Raw genomic sequence first — 23123 nt, forward strand, 5'->3', positions numbered from 1 at the left:
AGAAGAAATTTTAATTAATTGATGTCTGTTCTTATGCATATTGTGTTGTTTTTATGATGTTAGGCTCGGCCGGGGAGGGAGAGATAAAAATAAAAATTTATTATTATTATAATTTATTATTATTATTATTATTATTATTATTATTATTACTACTACAGTGGTACCTCGGGTTAAGAACTTAATTCGTTCTGGAGGTCCGTACTTAACCTGAAACTGTTCTTAACCTGAAGCACCGCTTTAGCTAATGGGGCCTCCCGCTGCCGCCACTCCGCCACCGGAGCACGATTTCTGTTCTCATCCTGAAGCAAAGTTCTTAACCTGAAGCACTATTTCTGGGTTAGCGGAGTCTGTAACCTGAAGCGTATGTAACCTGAAGCGTATGTAACCCGAGGTACCACTGTATTATGAAGGTTGCCAAAGTGTCATTCAGGAAGTGTGTCACTGTTGAGACCTCAAAGACAAGGCGCCGTCCACCCTACTTGGGATGTAGATAAACCCCTATTCTGCTCACATCCATCTTCAAAACGTGTGGTGGTAGTGGCTGATTTTTAATTGATTCCAAATCCTTTTTTAAAAGAAATGAGGTAAATCTGGGGTGGAGAGCCTGTGAGGCCCTCTGGATGCTGTCGGATTTAAACTCCCATCAACCCCAGTGGTCAGGGATGATGGGAGTTGTAGTCCCGGAATAAATGGAGGATCGCTAAGCTAGACCACTATTGTCTACATCTGCTTTCCCGAACTTAGCGCTCTTCAGGTATTGCTGGACTACAACTCCCATCAGCCCCAGACAGCATGGCCAATGTCTAGGAGCAGGGCCGTCTTACCCATAGGCGCTAGGGGTGCGGGGCACCCGGGTGCTGGGCACTCAGGGGCGCCAGGCCGAGAGTCCGGGGCCTGAGAGTGTTAGTTTCTGTTTGCAACTGTGCAGTGCTTTGGAGTCACAAGACTCTGTTTTGCATTCCTCACATTCCAGACTGTTGGAAGTCTCACGGAAGACAGGAGACAGATGTGACGTTACTGGTTTCCTGTTTCTTTGTTGCTCAGTTGCTCTCTGCTCTCACAGAGAGAGGATGTATTTCTTTTCTGTCTGCGTAGCTTAGTAATAAAACCTAGCAATGTAGCCCAAACCTCTCGTCTCTTCCCTGTGCTGGAAACTCTGCTGAATGGGGGATGTGCCTGGAGCCTTATCAGAGGCTCAGGTCATTAATTATCATCGGAGGCGATTCCGGAAGAGTCGCTCGGTCGAACGCAGATTCCGACAGAGAGCTGAGTCTGAGAAAGAGCCCAGCGGGCTCTTCTGCTGTGGGCGGCTCTGCGAGTTTGGGGGTGACGGAGCCAGCGAGATACTGAGGAAGCCGGCCAGCTCTGCCCTCCTGCAGCCCTGGGACTGGGCAACTGGGGGGGGGGGGTGTCGGGCAGATCTTTGCATCCCAACACTGCATATGCTTAAGACAGCCCTGTCTAGGAGTGATGGGTTTTGTAGTCCAGCGACATCTAGCAGGCCACAGGTTTCCCATTCCTGGCGTATATAAAGCACAAAAGAAGAAATAAGCTGAATCTGAGTCGCCCAAGGCAATGGATTATCCACACTCAATTAATTTAACCTGATACATTATCTTTTAATTCTTCCGTATCTTTACACGGTTCCTTTTTTTTTGTCTTAAAAAAACCCTTAATAATTTGGGTGTTATCAAGATCTTCGTTCGCTATACCCTGTGAAAATATATCAGCTTCAAGTAGCATCAGGATTTATTTGAGTAGGTGAGATTTCTCTCTTTTCCTGGTACTGAACTGTGTGACTATATCGTTTCTATCACCATTGGAGTATATCTTTACTCCCTACTGAGTTCAATTGGACTTACTCCAGAGAAGCCTGCATAGGATTGCAGACCAATGTGTTTCTTGCCCTCTGCTAATTATTTCTTTTTGGATTTAAAGGAACAGTAATCCCTGTTATTTCCTGGTTTCATTGATTTCCAATATTTCTTTATATGTAGGCTGCCCGTATACCATACATTTTTTAAAGCTTACTCCCCAATTCCTAAGAATCCTGGGAACTGTGATCAACCCCTTACAGAGCTACAATTCCCAGCACCCTCAACAAACTACAATTTCCATGCACGGTGTGTACATCTCTGCAGATATTGCCTCTCCAAAACATTAGCTCCTTTCTAACCATGTCCACTTTCCCCCAGGGTGCTGATCTGAACAAGCTCCTCAATTTATCTATATATCATAATCCAGTTCCTGCTGGCTATTTGTGAATGTAAGAACCTGCCCAAACTTGCAATCAACCCTGGGCTTTTCATATTGCCCCAAAGCCATTTCCGAGCTTGGGGAGGAGAGGGGGTTGCGGGCTACCCCCTCCCACACACGCAGGGGCTGGCCTTTTGCCCCCTGCGAGAATAGGGAATCCCCTGCCCGCCAATCGGTGGGCTGGGGAGGCGGGGCCTAGCCTATTTAAGGCCAGGCACGCCCGGGGACTGCCCTCTTTCCCTTTTCCAGCTGAGCAGTTTTCCCATCCCACCCACCCTTTAGGCTTAGCTAGCTATGACCTTGCTATGGACTCCGGTTGGTCGCCGCAAGGGGCCTGGTAGGAATTTTTCCAATTTGGCGCACTTCTAGCCTTTTGGTTTTTTCGCCTACCTCGTAGCAAACGACACAACTTTCGCGGTATTGGCGGTTAGGCATTGGCAGGGATTGATTGTTATGCAAATGAATGGGGGGAAGGAAGCGCCATCACCTTCCCCCAATGAAAAGGGTAGTCCTGTAGAGGACTCCGGGGGGCCTTGCCTTGTCCGAAACCTAGGGAGGTAAAGGCCTCCGGCACGCCTCCAAGCGGTGACACCTGTGGGATCCTAGTTGGCGTACTTCAACAGGACTCCCACGGCTTGTGGATAACCCTTCCCGGTCTCCATGCCAGGTAGTCGATAGGAGCCAATGCCTAAGGCCAATACCTTTCAATTCTGTAATCAATAAAAGTTGTGGCCTTTTTATGCCCATTAACCTTAAATAATGTGTCCAGTGTCCTCATTTCACATGGGGGAGGGGACTTGCCACGCAAATGTCCCTTCTGTCAGTTTCGCCAACTTTTAACTGGGGTTGCAAAATCGATGGTGGTGCTGGTGATATTTTGGGTCATCCCTACTACGTTCAGAATCCCAGTTTTAATCTGTGGGATCTCCAGTTTAAAAGTTTTCAGAGACCTACAGCCCAACACCCTGGAGATCTACCATCAACAGGGAAAGAGATGTTGAGTCCACAGACCCTACAAGTGTCCCTATTCTCCAGGGACAGTCCCGGATTTACAGAAGCCATCCCGGTTTCTGATCTGATCCCGGAATGTCCCGCTGTTCCTTAGGACGTCGCTATTTTCATCAGAGAAATGTTGGAGACTATGGAGTTATGTGAGCCAAGGAGGTAAGTAACTATACAACCTTTAGAAGACATCTGAAGGCAGCCCTGTATATAGAAATGATTTTTTTTAATGTTTAATGTTTTATTATGTTTTTATGTATGTTACAAGATGCCCAGAGTGGCTGGGGCAACCCAGTCAGATGGGTGGGGCATAAATAACAATATTATTATTATTATTATTATTATTACTACTACTACTACTACTATTATTATTACTGAATACAGTGGTACCTAGGGTTACAGATGCTTCAGGTTCCAGATGCTTCAGGTTACAGACTCCGCTAACCCGGGTTAAGAACTTTGCTTCAGGATGAGAACAGAAATCGCACGGTGGCGGCAGCGGGAGGCCCCATTAGCTAAAGTGGTACCTCAGGTTAAGAACAGACCTCCAGAACAAATTAGGTTCTTAACCTGAGGTACCACTGTAGGGTGTTTCTGTTTTCACTGGAGAAATGTTGGAAGGCATGGTAAAAGTAAAGTAAAGGACCCCCGACTGTTAAGTCCAGTCAAGGATGACTCTGGGGTTGTGGCGCTCATCTCGCTTTACTGGCTCAGGGAGCAGACATTTGTCTGCAGCAAGTTTTTCTGGGTCATGTGGCCGGCATGACTAAGCCGCCTCTGGTGAAACCAGAGCAGCGCACAGAAATGCCGTTTACCTTCCCGCCGGAGCGGTACCTATTTATCTACTTGCACTTTGTCGTGCTTTCGAACTGCTAGGTTGGCAGGAGCAGGGACCGAGCAACGGGAGCTCACCCCGTCGCGGGGATTCGAACCGCCGACCTTCTGATCGGCAAGTCCTAGGCTCTGTGGTTTAACCCACAGCGCCACCCGCGTCCCATGGAGGGCATGGTAGGACATCCCTCTTTTCATCAGAGAAATGTTGGAGAGTATGAGCCTATGATCTGGCTCCATCTAAAGCAGGGGTCAGCTTTTTTCAGCCGTAGGCTGGTCCACTATCCCTCAGACCTTGTGGGGGGGGGGCGGACTATATTTTGAAAGGGGGGGGAAATGAACGAATTCCTATGCCTCACAAATAACCCAGAGATGCATTTTAAATAAAAGGATACATTCTACTCATGTAAAAACATGCTGATTCCCTGGAGGAAATTTAAGAACTATTTGAATAAATATTGTAACATAAAAAATTAGAAATTACTTGAAAGAAAACAAATAGGCCTAGGATTAAATTAAGTTATAATTAAATAAATGGGATTTAGAATGTTAAGAAAAGTGAATAAGATGGACTATAATTGGAAATTGTTTTAGTTTAACAATGATATTGGAAAGCTGTTACTTTTAACTGCAAGGAAACTCAGAAGGGCGGGACTTGAGGAAGTCAACCAAGATGCTTAAAAGGTTGGATTTGTGAAGAATTAAGTTTGTTGTTATTGTTTATCTGTTTATTGTTCTTTCCCCCCCTTTTCTTTCTTTCTTTTTCTGTTTTTGTGTATCACTCTGCTTTGTGGTTTTTGTTATCGTTGTGGAAAATCTAATGATTTTTTTAAAAAAAACACTAACACACAAAAACACACGCTGATTCCTGGACCGTCCGTGCTGAGAATTGCTCTTGCTCAGGGGTAAGGCCCCAAATTGCCTCTCTCTCTCTTCTGCACAGGCCTTAAATTTCTCCACACAAACACCCCACCACCACCACCACAAAACGCCATCCATCAAGTCGCACTCACGTGCTTAAAGCATTAAGTGACGCGTCCAGCTCAGCCAAATTCTCAAACGGGAAAAGAGCTTCGGGTGGAATCTCTTGGAGTTCATTTAAAGAGATGTCAAGCTTAACAATCCTGAGGAATGAAGCAGGGAGTGGGAAGGAGAGAGAAAGAAAGAAAGAAAAATCAAAACTATTTCAAAACTCTCCTTCCTCCTATCCCCCCAAAGCAATAACCATCACGATTCCTTTTTCTTTTCTTTTTTAGCATCAAGCTAATGATGCCCTTTTGTTGTATAACACACACCCCTTTTTTGTGTGTGCGGTTTTTTTTTTTTAAAAAATATTTTATTAGTTTTCTTTTGGATTTTTTTTATTTATTTAATAAAATAAAAGGCCACCCTCCCCAGTTTTGGACAAATAGCAAGACAAACTTGCAGCAATGCGTTTCCAGAAATGGCAAACAGGCATGTTGAGTGTGGCAATCCATCAAAAAGGCAGAATAACAAACTGGGTTGGGGGGGTGGGGAGCTAAGAACAAAGAGACAAACTTGAATCTAGTTGAACTTAGGAATGCTTGAGGCGTTTGGTCTTTGCAAAATCACAGTACGGACTGGCCTGATCAACACCACCTGGATTAATGTGTGTACGTAGATCAGAAGGTAGCTATCCACCTGGATTTCGCACTTCTCTGAAGGCTGCTGTGAAGTTCTTTTCTCAAAAAAAAAAAGTAGTATCAAAATGCATTTAGAATTAACTAAGAATTAAAGCGAGTGGCGCTGTGGTCTAAACCACAGAGCCTAGGGCTTGCCGATCGGAAGGTTGGTGGTTTGAATCCCCGCGACGGGCTGAGCTCCCGTTGCTCGGTCCCTGCTCCTGCCAACCTAGCAGTTTGAAAGCACGTCAAAGTGCAAGTAGATAAAGAGGCACCACTCTGGCAGGAAGGTAAACGGCGTTTCTGTGCGCTGCTCTGGTTCGCCAGAAGCAGCTTTGTCATGCTGGTCACCTGACCCGGAAGCTGTCTGCGGACAAACGCCGGCTTCCTCGGCCAATAAAGCGAGATGAGCGCCGCAAACCCAGAGTTGTCCGTGACTGGACCTAACGGTCAGGGGTCCTTTTATCTTTAAGAATTAGTGAATGGGCTTGCTTTCCTTCCTCCTCCCTACCTGTCTCCTTTCCTTTTCTGCCGTGTCTCAGACTGTGAGACTGAAGGCAGAAACTGTCTTCTAGAAGATATGTGGATTTCTCCAACTTGCTTTGGGAGCTGTTTTTGGCTGAAGAGCGAGATAACTCATTGGATCCAGGGCTTATCTAGTTTAAAGCTCTGTGCCCCATTCCACCCATGAAACCCTGCTCTTTAGTGCTCAATCAGAACAAACGTCAGTTTGGGTTTTCTGAGGATTGACGTTTGCTCTGATTGAGCACTAAAGAGCAGGTTTTGTGGGGAAAGTTCTGCAGCAAAAGCAAGGACGCTCGGACATGGAGCTTTAAAGTGTGGATCTGGAAAGACTGGAGGAAAGGCAATTGTGGACATGCCCTCTGAGAAAGGTGCCTTTGCGTCCCAATTTAGAAAACTCCAAGGAGGCCCGTTGGGATCGTTCCAGTATAAATTCTCAAAGCAAGCACTGGTGCAATGCTCAGGCAGATCGAGCGAAGAAATTGAAGCATTATCTTGCATTTCTTACCTACCGTTCAGGAAATTCTGTCTTTGGAAATGATTGCCTGGAACAGAAAGAAAGAACAACTTTAAGCATCCATTTGCTCCTTTGTCCAGGAGTGGGTGAACAGACATTAAAAGGGAAAATTGTGATTTCAGTGTCAAGAAGTGTGAAGCGATGCACCCTGGGACAAAACATCCTAACTTTAGGCAGCTGCAAAGATCGATGAAATTGTCAGCCCAGCGTGCAACAGCTCTGAAGAAAGGCAAAATCCATGCTAGGAATCATTAGGAATTGAAAATAAAACTACCGGTATTGTGAGCTGAGTTTGGGAGAGACGCTGCCTCTGAATGCTAACCTAAGAGGATGGTGATGAGAATATTAGTAATCATAATAATTTTATCATTTAGATGCTACCAATCTGACTGGGTTGCCCCAGCTGCTTTGGGCGGCTTCCAACAGAATATTAAGACACACAAAAAAACCCCTCAAACATTAAAAACGTCCCTGCCTTCAGATGTCTTCTAAAAGTCAGATAGATGTTTATTTCCTTGAGGGTGTTCCACAGGGCAGGCGAATTGTGAACTGCCCTGAGTCCTTATGATGAAGGGTGGCATAGAAATTTAATTTAAAAAATATAGATATTTCAAGCCTGCCTGTAAAAACGTCATGTAAACATGGCTAACAAGTGTTTGAAAACTTATTACATATCTATAGTTCCCCAACACATCACGCAGCAAGGCCATGGGTCCTTTACCTGGAGTCTACAGATCCAAATTCAAAGTTGAACGCTAACTGCTTAAGTCGAGACATCTTCAAACAGAGAGCATAATGAGGCCCAGGTGTTTCCACGTTCCAGGTGAAAGGGAGGTCCACTTCCACAATCCGGTCTTCAACATACTGACGGTTCATCTCTTGAGAAATACTGGAGCAATCTTCTTTAAGAAAGGAAGAAAAAAGACATTTCTCTCTGTGTGTCTGTCTTCCTAAGCCCAGTAAGAATAGAATCACAGAATTGTAGAGTTGGAAGGGTCCATGTGGGTCATCTAGACCAACCCTCTGAAATGCAGGATTTTTTTGCCCAATTGGGGTTTGAACCCACGACCCTGGGGACAGGGCTGTCTTTACCCGGGGGTGTAAGGGGTGCTGAATTCTGGGGGGCACAAAATGTATACCTACTATATACCGGTCCCTCTTGATCGGTGGCAGTGAAAAGCAATGGAGCAAAAGCCCCTCCCCCCCGTCACTTCACAGTTTTTTCTGCTGTCATTGCTACAGGTGAGAGATTCCCCCCCCAAAAAAGCTCAATAACTTTGAGTTCGCCCCCAAAAACTTTGGCTTCCTTCCTCCCCCCCCCAAAAAAAAAAATTGGGGGGCGCTGGGCAGATCTTTGCACCCCGGTGGCGCATATGCTAAAGACGGCCGTGCCTGGGGAGAGCATTCTACAGATGGGGAGTCACTGCAGAAAAGGCCCTGTTCTTGTGTTGCCCTCCTCCGGACCTCTCGAGGAGGAGGCACACGAAGAAGGGCCTCACAAGATGATCTCAGGGTCCAGATAGGTTCATATGGAAAGAATATATGAATACCTTGAGGCATTGCAGTCCTGAGCCGTTTAAGGCTTTATAGGTAAAAACCATAGGGCCCGGAAACTAATTGACAGCCAGTGTAGTCGGACCAGGATCGGTGTAATATGCTGAAACCGTCTTGCTCCGCTGAGCAACCTGGCCGCTGAATTCTGCACTAACTGAAGTATCCGAACCATCTTCAGAGGCAGCCTCTAGCCATCTTGACGATTAGCCACGGAACAGCAGAAGATATTTATTTATTTTTTAAAATAATATTTATTAACAATTTAAACACTACAGAAGAAAAAAAAAATAAAACAAAACAATACAGTACAATACAAAAACAAAAACACTACATAACACTAACACTAAGACATTAAACTAACAAAACAAAACAAAAAACAATTTAAAACACATCCAATAATTTCAGTATCTTACCTTTCATTCATTTGTTTCAATGACCTCCTCACACCTCCCTTTTTGTATTCCACTTCAGTTAACTGTTTCAGCAATTCCTTTCCATCTTCCTCTGTTTTCTGTCCTGTAATTATCTTAACATATTCTAACCTTATTTTTTCCCTTTAATACATTAATAATCTATTTATACTTAGTTCCTTATAACATTTCTACTAAAGCCGTATAACTTCATTCCAACATTTTTCTAATATTCATTGATTTTACAGTATTTCTGTAAATAGTCTTTAATTTTTTTCCAGTCTTCTTCCACCGACTCTTCTCCCTGGTCTCAGATTCTGCCAGTCATTTCCGCTAGTTCCATATAGTCCATCACTTTCATCTGCCATTCTTCCCGGGTGGGTAAGTCTTCCAATACTTCGCGATGAGTATTCTTGCTGCTGTTGTTGCATACATAAAAAAAGTTCTGTCCTTCTTTGGCACCAGTTGGCCGACCATACCCAGGAGAAAGGCCTCTGGTTTCTTCAGGAAGGTATATTTAAATACCTTTTTCATTTCATTATAGATCATCTCCCAGAATGTCTTAATCCTTGGGCATGTCCACCAAAGGTGAAAGAATGTACCTTCATGGAAAAGCAGAAGATAGATTGCAACTATCACGCTCAGCGCTGACCTGCAGCCAGGCCCAACTCCTTGCAGGACCTCCCATTGACCGAAGACTTGCAGGAACAAGCACAGTCGCCCATCACCAGCCCTGGAGACCCACAGCATCTGGAAGGTGCCCCCAGAGCTGACCTCTGCTCTTGAGGGGCCTTTGGGTTGGGTCCCAGTCTGCGTGGCAGTGGGTGAGCCCCTGGTGGACTCCACTGGAGCAGCTGAGCCCGCTCTGATCCATTGAGAGTACAGGATCAGGTCTGGGACACAGCTGCTTGACAAATGACATGCCTGAGAGCCCAAAGTCGCTGGGCATTTCGGGATTAAAAGATCCCGGATGGGAAAGGGTGTTCCTTTAGATCAGTGGTTCTCAAAGGGTGTAGCAAAGCCCACACTGATGTGATAAGAGAGGATGGAAGTGAGGCAGGAACAGTAAAAGGCAATCAAAGAAACATTTAAACATTTCAGTGCAGGATCATATAGTATCTATATAACTATATCAGAAGCAATCAAACTCATTTGCAACTGAGCGGCCCAGTTTTATTACGAAAACAGAGGACTCCCCTCACATTACGAAACCTTCTGGTTAACTTCAAACTGCTTATCAGCCTCTACAGATAATAGTTTTTAGAAAAAGAAAACACTGATTCATGGGGGCGGGTGAGTTCTGTGTGTTCTGGGGACCCATGGGTGACACCCCGAAGACTGACAGGAAAACCTTGCCCTCAGATTCCTCCCCGTTTGCACAAAAGAACCTCTAGGGCAGTGGTGGCGAACCTCGGCCCTCCAGATGTTTTGGAACTACAACTCCCATCATCCCTTGCTAACAGGACCAGTGGTCAGGGATGTTGGGAGTTGTAGTTCCAAAACATCTGGAGTGCCAAGGTTCGCCACCACTGCTCTAGGGTCTAAAATCTTCGCTGGGTTGCAAATTCCATGACTTTGTGCTCAAAACCTTGTTATGAAGCCTCTGATTTGAAGCTGAGATGTACCTCTTGCCAATTAAACCTTGGTGGGGGTCAGGAAGACCGGGGAGGGGGGGAATCGGCCTAAACGCCACAGAAACCACCCCGTTCTCAGACCCAGCGAAGGGAAAGGATTTTGAAACATGCAGTAGGTAATTGAACATGAAGGTTCTGACGCCTGCCTAGCAAAAGTTCACCACCTCGCCTGTGATCTTTCACTTCAGACGTATTAGACCGAAATGCCTTCGGGGAGGTTTAAGTGCTGTACTATTAATGCTAGAACAAAGGAAATAACCGCCGTACAACGCCACAGCTTTAGGGTTTCCCGAAGCGGGAAAGAACAGAGGAATGGCCTTTAATCTCAAACATCCCTCAAAGGCGTTACTTCGACGGGGTTCAAGCGGTTGGCTGCCCAACCTCCCATGGCCTCCAATTCAAAAACGAGGGAAACTTTCCTGGACCTTTGACATGTGGACCGTGCCAGGCGCTGTACAGAGCAGCAAAATTATGAGAGGCCCGGCACCAGAGTGAAATGTGGGGTGGGACCGATGCGAGGGGTTTGCAGCAGGGCAGGCTTAGTAGCACACTGTATCCTGCTGACAGCATAATGAGTTTTGCATGAGGCTAAAGCATCTTAAAAAGCAGAGACATCACGTTGCCAACAAAGGTCCGTGTAGTTAAAGCTATGGTTTTCCCAGTAGTGATGTATGGAAGTGAAAGCTGGACCATAAAGAAGGCTGATCACCGAAGAATTGATGCTTTTGAATTATGGTGCTGGAAGAGACTCTTGAGAGTCCCATGGACAGCAAGAAGATCAAACCTCTCCATTCTGAAGGAAATCAGCCCTGAGTGCTCACTGGAAGGACAGATCCTGAAGCTGAGGCTCCAGTACTTTGGCCACCTCATGAGAAGAGAAGACTCCCTGGAAAAGACCCTGATGTTGGGAAAGATGGAGGGCACAAAGAGAAGGGGACGGCAGAGGACGAGATGGTGGGACAGTGTTCTCGAAGCTACCAGCATAAGTTTGACTAAACTGCAGGAGGCAGTGGAAGACAGGAGTGCCTGGTGTGCTCTGGTCCAGGGGGTCACGAAGAGGCGGACACAACTAAACGACTAAACAACAACAAAGCATGGGTAGGCAAACTAAGGCCCGGGGGCTGGATCCGGACTAATCGCCTTCTAAATCCGGCCCACGGGCGGTCCAGGAACCAGCGTGTTTTTACATGAGTAGAATGTGCCCTTTTATTTATGTTGATATCAATCAATATTTGATGATCTCCTTCTACTGGTCCACAAGAGAAAGTGTCCTTTCATACTGCATCACGGTGTGGTACGCTGGTTTGACATCAACTGATAGGAAGCGCCCACAGAGGGTGATGAATACAGCACAAGATATTATGGACTGTCCCATGAATCCGCTGGGTGAAATAGCGGAAGAACGTTGCCTCAGGAGAATGAGGAAAATCCTCAAGGGATGATTCACACCCTGGCCGGCACTTTCTTGATCTCCTGCCCTCAGGCAGAAGATAATAGAGGCATGATTAGCCGTGCCAACAGGGTAAAGAACAGCTTTTAACGGTGGGCTGTTAGGCTACTGAATGAAAAGATAACAACAGGGCAACTGACTTTCGGGTTTGGTGGGTGGGTGTCAGTAAATGAGGGGAATTGAGACTAAGAGAGCTGAGTGGGGGGTGCTCGTGTAATCTCACTATATACAAGTTGCACAAGTGACAATAAAGTATTTCAATTTAAAATGCATCTCTGGGTTATTTGTGGGGCCTGCCTGGTTTTTTTACAGGAGTAGAATGTGTGCTTTTATTTAAAATGCATCTCTGGGTTATTTGTGGGGCACAGGAATTCATTCATTTCCCCCCAAAAAATATAGTCCGGCCCCCCACAAGGTCTGAAGGATGGTGGACCGGCCCCCTGCTGAAAAGGTTTGCTGGCCTGTGGGCTAAAGGGAACCCAGAGAGGTTGTGCAAAGATGCTGAATGTTGGAAGGCTCAGGGATAGACAGGAGAACAAACTTCTTCACATAGTTAAATGGCGAACATAAGAAGAGGCTGCAGGATCAGGCCAATGGTCCATTCTGTTCAGAATCCTCTTCCAGATGTGGGAAACCAGTGAGCAGAACATGGTTTCCAGCAACTGGCATTTACAGTGGGGCAGGAGAGCTGAAAACAATGCCAATGTATTTTAGGGCTCACATACATCCGGAATTTCCCGACCATATTTGGGATTCGTGCGCCAAAAATAGCATCCGGGTGGGATTTTCAGAATTCGGTTAAAATGTCTGAAATATACTCAGAGTCGCAAAGTGATTTCATGCTCTTTATTCAGCTCATAGTGGTGAGGAGGAATGAATGAATGTCCCCTCAAAGTATCTGCTTTATATACATTATTTACACAATGGGCTGCACATGATTGGCTAATTCTGGAATTCTACTGTAAGCCAATCAGGTTGTGGATTCACTTATATCTGGAGCATGATTGGGTGGTTCCTGCCAACCAATCATATTGCTGCATTGTTCTAGGACCAATCAGACTGCTGCATTCTGAATCCTATTGTTCTAGGACCAATCAGACTGCTGCAATTTGGATCCTATTGTTCTAGGACCAATCAGACTGCTGTAGTTTGGATCCTATTCAACTCAGTACATAACACCCCTCCTCTCTAAGTTCCAGTCCTGCCCGGGTGGTTGCATTCATAGTCCTCGAGGTACGCCGGCGGCCTACGTGTGCGTTGTGGCCTGGGGTGTTCCCTGGTCCGGGGTTCAGGTTCTGGCTCGTGTTCCAAGGATGCTGGCTGTGATGGGCCTGTTTGGTCTGGCGCAACCGGCTCGCTCAGTCGTGGTTCTGGCTCCGGTGTCCTTTCGGCCTCGCAGGTCCTCTCTGTATTTACTGATTCTGCCTCTCCTGCTGCCCCCTCCTGCTCTATGGGCCTCACTGCCCCGCTGTTCCCTTGGGACTCCTCTGACCTTTCCTCCTCCTGGTTTTCTCCCGGGAATCGTCGCCGTATCTGGTCGCAGTGGTGGCGCCAGCATTGCCCCCCATCCGTTAGCACCTCGTACGACACGGGGCCAGTGACCCTGGTGACTGTGGCAGGTACCCATGCTGGGCCTGCCCCAAAATTCTTTGCGTACACTGGGTCCTGGGCCTTGAAGGTCCGGGGGTTCCTGCCTTCCCCCACCACTACCTCATCCTGAGCTCTATCGGGGTGAAGGCGGTCCAATCTGATTGCAAGGCGCCGACCCATTAGTAGTTCAGCGGGGCTCCGGCCAGTTGTTGAGCTGGGGGTGCTGTGCTAGGAGGAATGTGGCAAGGCGGTACTCCCAATCCCCTTGCGTCATGCGGCGAAGGGTGTCCTTGGTGGTCCGCACCATGCGTTCTGCTTGGCCATTGGTGGCAGGGTGGAATGGCGCCGAACGGATGTGGCGGATGGCGTTCTGCGCTGTGAAGGTTTGGAATTCTCCTGACGTAAATGCAGTCCCATTGTCTGAGACGAGAGTGTCAGGGAGCCCGTGGGTTGCAAAGAGCCTGCGTAGTACCTGGATGGCTGCGGATGTAGAAGTGGACGGTACCAGTGCAACTTCCAGCCATTTGGTGTAGGAGTCCACCACTATGAAGAATGTTTTCCCCTGAAAGGGGCCAGCGAAGTCCACATGCAGGCGTGACCATGGTGTTCGGGCGGACTCCCAGGACTGGCCTGGGGCCCTTGGGGGATCTGGGCGGGATTCTTGGCAGGCCTGGCAGTGTTTGACCCAGGCCTCTATCTCTCCGTCGATCCCTGGCCACCACACATAACTCCTGGCCAGCGCCTTCATTCTTACTACCCCTGGGTGTGTCTCATGTAGGGCTGTGAGGACCCTTTTGCGGAGGGGCTGGGGAACAACAACCCTGCTTCCCCATAACAGGCACCCCTTGTGGGCCGACAGTTCATGTTTGCGGGTTGTGTAGCCAGCGAATTCTGGCCCAGGACTGCTGTTGGGCCATCCCCTCCACACCCAGTCCAGGACCCGGGAGATGACCCTATCTTTCTTGGAATGGTGTGCAACTTCTTGTGCCTGAATGGGGCGGTCAGGAAGCAGCTCCAGGCTCATAACCTCTTGTGCAGGTGCTGGGTCGGGGCCTGTTTCTGGTAGTGGTAGCCTGCTGAGGGCGTCCGCATGGCCCATCGCCTTCCCCGGGCGGTGAATCAGTGCATATTGGTAGCTGGCAAGGAAAATTGACCACCTGAGGACACGAGGAGACAGCACTTGGGGGGTCTGCTTTTCGGGAGCAAACAAGCCAAGCAACGGCTTGTGGTCAGTCACCACGGTGAAGGGCCGCCCGTACAAGAAATCATGGAATTTTTTTACTCCCTTCACGATTGCGAGCCCCTCCTTGTCTATTTGCGAGTAGTTCCGCTCGGTTGCGTTGAGTGTCTGGGAAAAGTATGCTACCGGTACCTCTCTCCCATCCGGGAGTTGGTGTCCCAGGACAGCGCCAATGCCATAGGGCGAGGCGTCGCATGCTAGCACCACCGGCAGCCTCTCGTCGAAGTGTGCCAAGACCGAGTTTGAGACAAGCAGGTCCTTGACTGCCTGGAATGCAGCCTCCTGGCGCTGGCCCCACACCCAAGGGGCCCGCTTGTCCAGGAGTCTGTGTAGGGGCTCCGCTACCGCCGCCTTGTGGGGAAGGAAGGAATGGTAAAAGTTCAATAGTCCCAAGAAGGTCTGAAGTTCAGTCTTGTTCTTGGGTGCTGGGGCATCACAAATGGCCCGTACCTTGTCCCCAGTTGGGTGGACCCCTTCTGCGTCCACCATAAATCCCAGAAAGTCCACCTGAGGCACTCCTAGCAGACATTTTTCCCGCTTCACCTTGAGACCCGCCATCTGGAAACGGTGCAGAACGGTGCGGAGGCGGTCCTGAAACTCCTCTGGTGTGGGCCCGGCAATCAACACATCATCGAAGAAGGGGGTGACGCCAGGAATCCCTTTAAGGAGCGAGTCCATTAGATTCTGGAATATGCCTGGTGCCACACTGACACCGAATTGCAGCCGCTTTACCCTGAACGCTCCTCTGTGCGTCACAATTGTCTGTGCCTCTGCTGTGGCCACATCTACTGGAAGCTGTTGATATGCTTGGGCCAAGTCCAGCTTGCCGAAAATTTTCGACCCAGCCAGGGTGGCAAGGACATGGCTGACCACTGGCACTGGGTATGCATGGGCCGTGAGGGCCTTGTTTATGGTACATTTGTAGTCTGCGCAGATGCGGACTGAACCATTAGGCTTGACGGGTGTGACGATTGGGGTTTCCCAGGGGGCATTAGGCACCGGCTCCAGCACTCCTTGCTCCACAAGCCGGTCCAATTCCTCGTCTATACGGGGTTTCAGGGCGAACGGGACCCGGCGGGCCTTTAGCCTGACCGGTCGTACTGCGGGGTCAAGCTGTAGAGCAATGGGGGGGCCCGTATACTGTCCCAATTTCCCATCGAAAACCTCTGGAAATTCCTTGCATATGGCATCCACGTCCACTTGTAAGGTAGTGTGGTTCACCCCGGTGATGGCTAGCCCCAGTGGTCCAAACCATGCCAATCCCAGTAAGCTAATGTAGGGGCCCTTGACCACAAGCAAGTCCAGTTGCCGCATCCGCCCTCGGTATTGCACCCTGAAGGTCCCCACCCCCATTGTGGGGACCTTACGTTTCTGGAAGTCCCGGAGGGTGAATGGGGCCGGCCTGAGTTTGGGACCCCCAGTAGGACACAGTTTCCTTAAGGTCCTTGCCGAGATTATGGATAGATTTGAACCCGTGTCAAGTTCCATGCGGCATGGGGCCCCCTCTATCCGTACCTCTACATAAATTTTCTCTATGTTGGGGTAGGGCAACTGGTATACCTGGACGTCCGTGAGCTCCGTCGAGTTGCCTTGGTGCGTTGGGCCCCGGGACCTGGGGCTCTTGGATTGGTCATCTGATGCCTGGCGTCGGGTGGGCCGAGCCCGACACACCCGGGCGATGTGTCCCAATTTTCTGCACTGCCTGCACTCTACGTTGCGGAAACGGCAGGTCCTCCTCTCGTGACTTTCCCCGCAGCTTGCGCAGTTCCCTCCTTCTCGTCGAGGCAGCTGTGGTATGTGGGCTGCTTGAGTGTGCTGCTGTACTCGGTGCACTTCCTCCCTGTCAGATCCTGAGTCGTCGGTGAGGTCTTCGTGGTGAACCCTCGGTTGGGATGGCAGGCTCGGCCGTGCCTCTTGTGTTGACCTCTTGGCAGCTTCCGTTGCCAGGGCCTCCTCCAGAGCGACCTGGAACGTTAGGTCCTTCTTAGCGTAGAGGCGTTGTTGCAGCTTCTCATCCTTCAGGCCACCGACGAGGCGGTCCCGAAGCATGTTCTCCAGCTCTGAGAAGTTGCAGAACCGGGCGGCTTGGCGGAGAGAGGTCACAAACCCAGTTATGGTTTCCCCAGGGGCTTGCCGCTTTGCGTAGAAGGCATTTCGACGAGCCACCACTGAGGGCTGTGGCGAAAAGTGCCCCTTAAGCTGTTCCATTATTGTTTTGTATGGAACAGTAGCGACGTCTTCAGGCGCAAGGAGAGCCCGGGCGATTTCAAATGTCTCCTCTCCGCAGACGCTGAAGAATATCGCCCTCTTCTTGGCGTCTTCTTCATCGGTGACCCCTTTGGCTTCTAGGAGGAAGGTAAAACGGGAGGCGTACGCTTCCCAGTCTCCCGTTGCTGGGTTGAACGGCGAGAAGCTGCTGTCGGTTGCCATTCTGAGTTCCTTGTGTCCCGGAGCTGAAGCCTGGATACACGGTGCGAGGCAGCGGTGCGGCAGGTGGCGGTGCTGCGGTGCTGTGTGTGGCAGTCAGCTCAGCGGGATCCCACCTTCGTCGCCAGTGAAATATACTCAGAGTCGCAAAGTGATTTCATGCTCTTTATTCAGCTCATAGTGGTGAGGAGGAATGAATGAATGTCCCCTCAAAGTATCTGCTTTATATACATTATTTACACAATGGGCTGCACATGATTGGCTAATTCTGGAATTCTACTGTAAGCCAATCAGGTTGTGGATTCACTTATATCTGGAGCATGATTGGGTGGTTCCTGCCAACCAATCATATTGCTGCATTGTTCTAGGACCAATCAGACTGCTGCATTCTGAATCCTATTGTTCTAGGACCAATCAGACTGCTGCAATTTGGATCCTATTGTTCTAGGACCAATCAGACTGCTGCAGTTTGGATCCTATTCAACTCAGTACATAACAATGTCCAAGAGAATATGGCAGTCCATATTGGAAGAGTGGATTTTTTGGGGTGAATTTCCTAAAAAAAAAGCTCAAAAACTTTTTTGCGGGTGGTGGGGAGCGATTTTGCAAAATAAAAAGTTCTACAACTTTGCCCCACCCCCACCCCAACAACCCTCAACAACTTTGCCAAAGTGTTTAGGGAAGTTTTTAATGTTTGATGGTTTATTGTGCTTTCAATTCTGTTGGGAGCCGCCCAGAGTGGCTGGGGAAACCCAGCCAGATGGGTGGGGTGTAAATGTTTTTTATTATTATTATTATTATTATTATTATTATTATTATTATTATTATTATTACAAAATAAGCTCAACAACTTTTGTGTCCAGATTTTCACTTTTTGAAATATGGCAACCCTAATTCACGTCTGGCAACCAATGCACTCCTTTGATTTCAGATAGTAAAGGAACCCCTGACTATTAGGTCCAGTCGTGACCGACTCTGGGGTTGCGGTGCTCATCTCGCTTTATTGGCCGAGGGAGCCGGCGTACAGCTTCCGGGTCATGTGGCCAGCATGACTAAGCTGCTTCTGGTGAACCAGAGCAGCGCACAGAAACGCCGTTTACCTTCCCGCCAGAGCAGTACCTATTTATCTACTTGCACTTTGAGGTGCTTTCAAACTGCTAGGTGGGCAGGAGCAGGGACCGAGCAACGGGAGCTCACCCCATGGCGGGGATTCAAACCACTGACCTTCTGATCAGCAAGTCCTAGGCTCTGTGGTTTAACCCACAGCACCACCCGGGTCCCTAGTACATGGGCAGATGAGTCCAAAAAGCCCGGGAGACAATTTTTCATGGCTCTCTAGCGGCTATGCTGGCTCATTTACTGGAAGTAATGTATTTAGTATTAACTCTGGATGTCTTTATTTGATTCTGACTAAACTAAGCCTCCTAGAGCACAACTTACAGGTGCGTTGATGCAATTTCGCAGACTGATTCGAAACTCAGAATCTGAAGAGGGTTTAAGCAGCCGTGAAATATCCTACAGGCTGTAAGGTCCACCCGTCTGTCTGCCGCTAATGGTGCTGTCGAAGCCAAACATGGACTGGAAGGGGCGACATGCGACGGGACAAGTGGTATTGGGCTGTTTCAAGCGACGCCGGCGTGTGCCAAGGCTTGCTAAAATAAAGGACCTGGAGAAATACCAACTAAAGAACAATGGCAAGAGAAGTTGATGAACTATGCAGAACTGGCAAAAATGACAGAAAGAGAAAAGGACAACAGAGACTTTGAAAAAGACTGGGAACCATTCGTATTATATTTGCAGAAACAGAGAAAGGCAATAGACTTGATGGCAGGATTTAAATAAACACCCACATTATTAGCATCAGAAAATGTTTGGAAGACAGTGAAATAAGATGGCGTATTTAATTTTATTTTTATGTTTTTAACGTTTGATGTTTTGTTATTAATAACTTTTTCCATTCAGATAGCAAAGCGGGTGGAAATAGAAACAAACCGGAAACACAAGTTGGGGAAAGTCTTGGAGGGGGGGGGGAGGGAGGAATATATAGTAAATGTTAAGAATTTGAGATGTATGTAATGAACGAAAATGAAAAATGAAGAAAAAAAATTAAAAATAAAATAAAGGACCTCCTCTTGGCCTTTTCGTATTCTTGCTTCTAATTCCAGAGGGTCGAGGGATTCAAAAGCAGTTCAAAAGAAGCAATTAGCAGGGTGGCTCTCTGCCCGTGGCAAAGCCAGAGGGCAACCCATTTATTAAGAGTGGCACACCTTGACGCGAAGGTGATGAGGGTAAAAAAGGAAAGCAAGACTGCGGAGGTTATTAATGTGAGGGAGAAGCTGAGAGATCCATCATTCTGACCTGGGAAATTGTCATTTAATAAGTCCTCGCCGCTCCAGAACGTTCCAAAAGGGTAGCTTTGTTCTTTGTTCCTTGCCAATGGGCTGTGAGACACTTGAATGTCGCAGGCGGGGAAATCTTCCAACCAGAACTGCCTGGTTCTCTGTTCGTGGCGGGAATGTGCCTGCAATATTGGGCAGTCCAAGCCCCTTCAGAGGCAGAGTATCCGCTTTGAGTACACCAAGGTCCTGGGTTCAAATCCTGGCATCCTGGGAGAGAACCTTGCCTGAAATGCTGGAGAGCTGCTGCCAGCCAGTGCAAGTAATATGGAGGGGGGGCATTGGTCCTACTCCTTATAAGGTGGCCTACTAACTGGGAAGCGCTTGTTCTGTATGCTGGCCGTCCTGGGTTCAATCTCAGCATCTCCAGTTAAAAAGGGTCAAACCACAGACGACAGAAAAGACCCCCATCTGCCGCTTAAATCTGGATAGCGCTTCCAGTCACAACAGAAACAGCTGTGGTTGACGTCTTTAGATTGCTTTTTCCAGCCGACTGGCTTCTATATTTCCAGATTAAATCGAGTCTGCATTAAATAGAAGCTCATTTTGGAATTATATGTTGACTGTTGAGCAGGTATCTACTGACAGTATATACATTTTTTTAAAAAAAACAAAACCCAAGGCAGAGCCAATTGCGTCGGAAACTTAAAACCCAAGTTTTATAGAATTGTAGAGTTGGAAGGGAACCCAGGCGGGTGTGGAGGACTCCCTGGTCCAGAATGGGGTAACTGTGCCCCTGAAGGACCAGGTGTGCAGCCTGGGAGTCATTTTGGACTCACAGCTGTCCATGGAGGTGCAGGTCAATTCTGTGTCCATGGCAGCTGTTTACCAGCTCCATCTGGTACGCAGGATGAGACCCTCCCTGCCCGTGGACTGTCTTGCCAGAGTGGTGCATGCTCTCGTTATCTCCCGCTTGGACTACTGCAATGCACTGTACGTGGGGCTACTTTTGAAGGTGACCCGGAAACTGCAATTATCCAGAATGCAGGAGCTAGACTGGTGACTAATAGCAGCCGCCAAGTCCATATAACACCGGTCTTGAAAGACCTACATTGGCTCCCAGTACGTTTCTGAGCACAATTCAGAGTGTTGGTGCTGACCTTTAAAGCCTTAAATGGCCTCGGTCCTGTATACCTGCAGGAGCGTCTCCACCCCCATCGTTCTACGCGGACACTGAGGTCCAGCTCCGAGGGCCTTCTGGCAGTTCCCTCATTGCGAGAAGTGAGGTTACAGGGAACCAGACAGAGGGCCTTCTTGGTAGTGGCGCCCGCCCTGTGGAATGCCCTCCCATGAGATGTCAAGGAAATAAGCAGCTATCCTATTTTTAAAAGACATCTGAAGGCAGCCCGGTTTAGGGATGTTTTTAGTATTTAATGCTGTATTGTTTTTAACACTCGATTGGGAGCCACCCAGAGTGGCTGGGGAAACTCAGCCAGATGGGCGGGGTATAAAAAAATAAAATAATAATAATAATAATAATAATAATAATAATAATAATTATTATTATTATTATTATTATTATTATTATTATTATTATTAATCCAACCCCCCTGCAATGCAGGAATTGCAGCAAATGAATTATTGACAGTGGGCCTTCCAACCTATCCAGATCTTATCATCCTTTACTGGCAAGTTGCTCCCCTGATGTGCACGCCCTGAGCCCTTGCAATATGGGGTGAGCACCCCAAACTGGTATGACTGGCATGTAAGCACCCCTGAGAATGGACAGCTTAAGACAGCTGTTGATGGAAAGGGATTTGCAGTCCATGACTTTATACAGGAGTAACCGAATCCCCGTGACAGGGTGCACTCCCGTTGCTCGGTCCTTGCTCCTGCCAACCTAGCAGTTCGAAAGCACATCAAAGTGCAAGTAGATAAATAGGTACCACTCTGGCGGGAAAGTAAACGGCGTTTCCGTGCGCTGCTCTGGTTCGTCAGAAGCGGCTTAGTCATGCTGGCCACATGACCCGGAAGCTGTGCGCTGGCTCCCTCGGCCAATAAAGCAAGATGAGCGCCGCAACCCCAGAGTCGGCCATGACTGGACTTAACGGTCAGGGGTCTCTTTACCTTTACCTAACCCCTTGACCCACCTCGCTTGTGTGACTGAGAACTGCTAGGACTAAAGGGGAGCCTGCAAAAATCTCCCAGTCTATCAGTCCTGAGTGCTCAGAAGTGGTGCAGGGAGCAGTTATGCATGTGCTACTGTAATACACTCTCCACAGGGGCCGCCCTTGAAGACAGTTTGATAACTTTCTGGGTACAAAATACAGCTGCATGGATGCTATTGAGGACCAAGCAAATTTATTATTTCTGAGCACACCTCAAGGCACCGGTACAAACATTTAAAATCCTAAAGAATTTAGGGGCACCTTATCTAAAGCAGGCATGTGCAACAGGTCGATTGCGATCTACCGGTCCATTGCGGGGGTGCCTCTGGTCGATCACGGATCGATTGTGCCCCCTTCTACCCCCCCAAAAAAGGGAAAGGGAAAAAAGTTCAGCAACATTGGTGTTTCCTCCCTAAAAAGCTCAACAACTTTGGTCATTGCCACAAAACAAGCTCGACAACTCTTGGGAATGACAATGGGTAGATCACTGTCAGTTTTTTATACTGGGAGTAGATCGCACTCGCTTGGGAGTTGGACGTGCCTGATCTAAAGTATCGCCCGTATGATCCTGACCAGTTATTAAGAACTGCAGAGGCCCTAGCCCAGCAGAATCTCTTAGGCAGGTGGCAAAAGGGACCAGCAGGGCCTTTAGGATGGTGGCTCCACAGATGTGAACCTCCCTTCCTTCTGAACCATGAACAGCCTATGATGACAAGGGCTCCTCTCCTCTCACCTGCCCTTCTTTAATGTCCTAGTACTTCCATGGCCTGCCGCTTCCTTACGATTCTGGGATTTCCCCATTCCCTAGTGTAGTTAAAAGAACGGCACGCCAGCCAGATCTCCTTCAATGTAGGCCACCTTCTCAGGGCCGTAACCTCATAGATGGCAGCACTTAGGTAACTTTAAAGTGCAAATAAAGTTTGTGCAAAATCTTTGCATTGTTTGGGCGCGTGTGAAATAATGGGACGAAAAGCCCCCAGTTTGCAAAAAAAAACCCAAAGAGGTTAAACCACAAGTTTGTGCAATGTCTTTGCATTGCTTTGGAGCATGCAAAATAAAGGGACCAAAAGCCCCCAGAGTTTGAAAAAACAGCAACCCAAGGCAGATCCAAAAGCTTTGCAAACCTAAACCAAAAGTTCGTGCAATATATTTGTACTGCTTGGACGCATAGGAAACGAATGAACAAAAATCCCCCCAGAGTTTGCCCCTTTTGCAGGAAAAAAAAAACCACCCCGAAATAAATGGCCATTTACCTGGCGCGGCTTAATAAAACAACCCTCTCTCACTCTTGCAGGGGCTTAGCGACCAACCTCCTTCCTCCGTCCCCGGGTTTGCTTACATAGCAACCTGCCCGGGACCAAAGCGGCGAGGACTACGCTTCCCAGAACCCCCTTGGCGAGCGCGAGGGCCATTGCACAAGGAGCGGCGGCCACGCGTCCCCGGCGGAGGCGGCGCGGAGCATCTTGGGAGTCGTAGTCCCGGCCGGGCCGGGGAGCCGTAGAGCTGCGCGGCGGCGGAGGCGCCCGGGAACTACAGCTGCGGG

At 48.3% G+C, this 23123-nt stretch overlaps 1 protein-coding gene across 1 annotated transcript in view; it reads right to left on the reverse strand.

The window, feature by feature from the left end:
- Nucleotides 1–19559, reverse strand: part of LOC310826113 (uncharacterized protein) — a 34807-nt gene extending 15248 nt beyond the window's left edge. Inside the window, exons 1-4 of the mRNA XM_083700744.1 lie at nucleotides 19435–19559; nucleotides 7493–7673; nucleotides 6767–6799; nucleotides 5103–5213 (exon numbers count right to left, since the gene is read on the reverse strand). Of these exons, the coding sequence (XP_083556870.1) occupies nucleotides 5103–5213; nucleotides 6767–6799; nucleotides 7493–7647 (299 nt within the window). The 5' untranslated portion in view covers nucleotides 7648–7673; nucleotides 19435–19559. The remainder of the gene's footprint in view (nucleotides 1–5102; nucleotides 5214–6766; nucleotides 6800–7492; nucleotides 7674–19434) is intronic.
- Nucleotides 19560–23123: the final 3564 nt, after the last annotated feature.

This window comes from Podarcis gaigeae (assembly GCF_964106915.1).
Source record: "Podarcis gaigeae genome assembly, chromosome: 10".
Classification (NCBI taxonomy): domain Eukaryota; kingdom Metazoa; phylum Chordata; class Lepidosauria; order Squamata; family Lacertidae; genus Podarcis; species Podarcis gaigeae.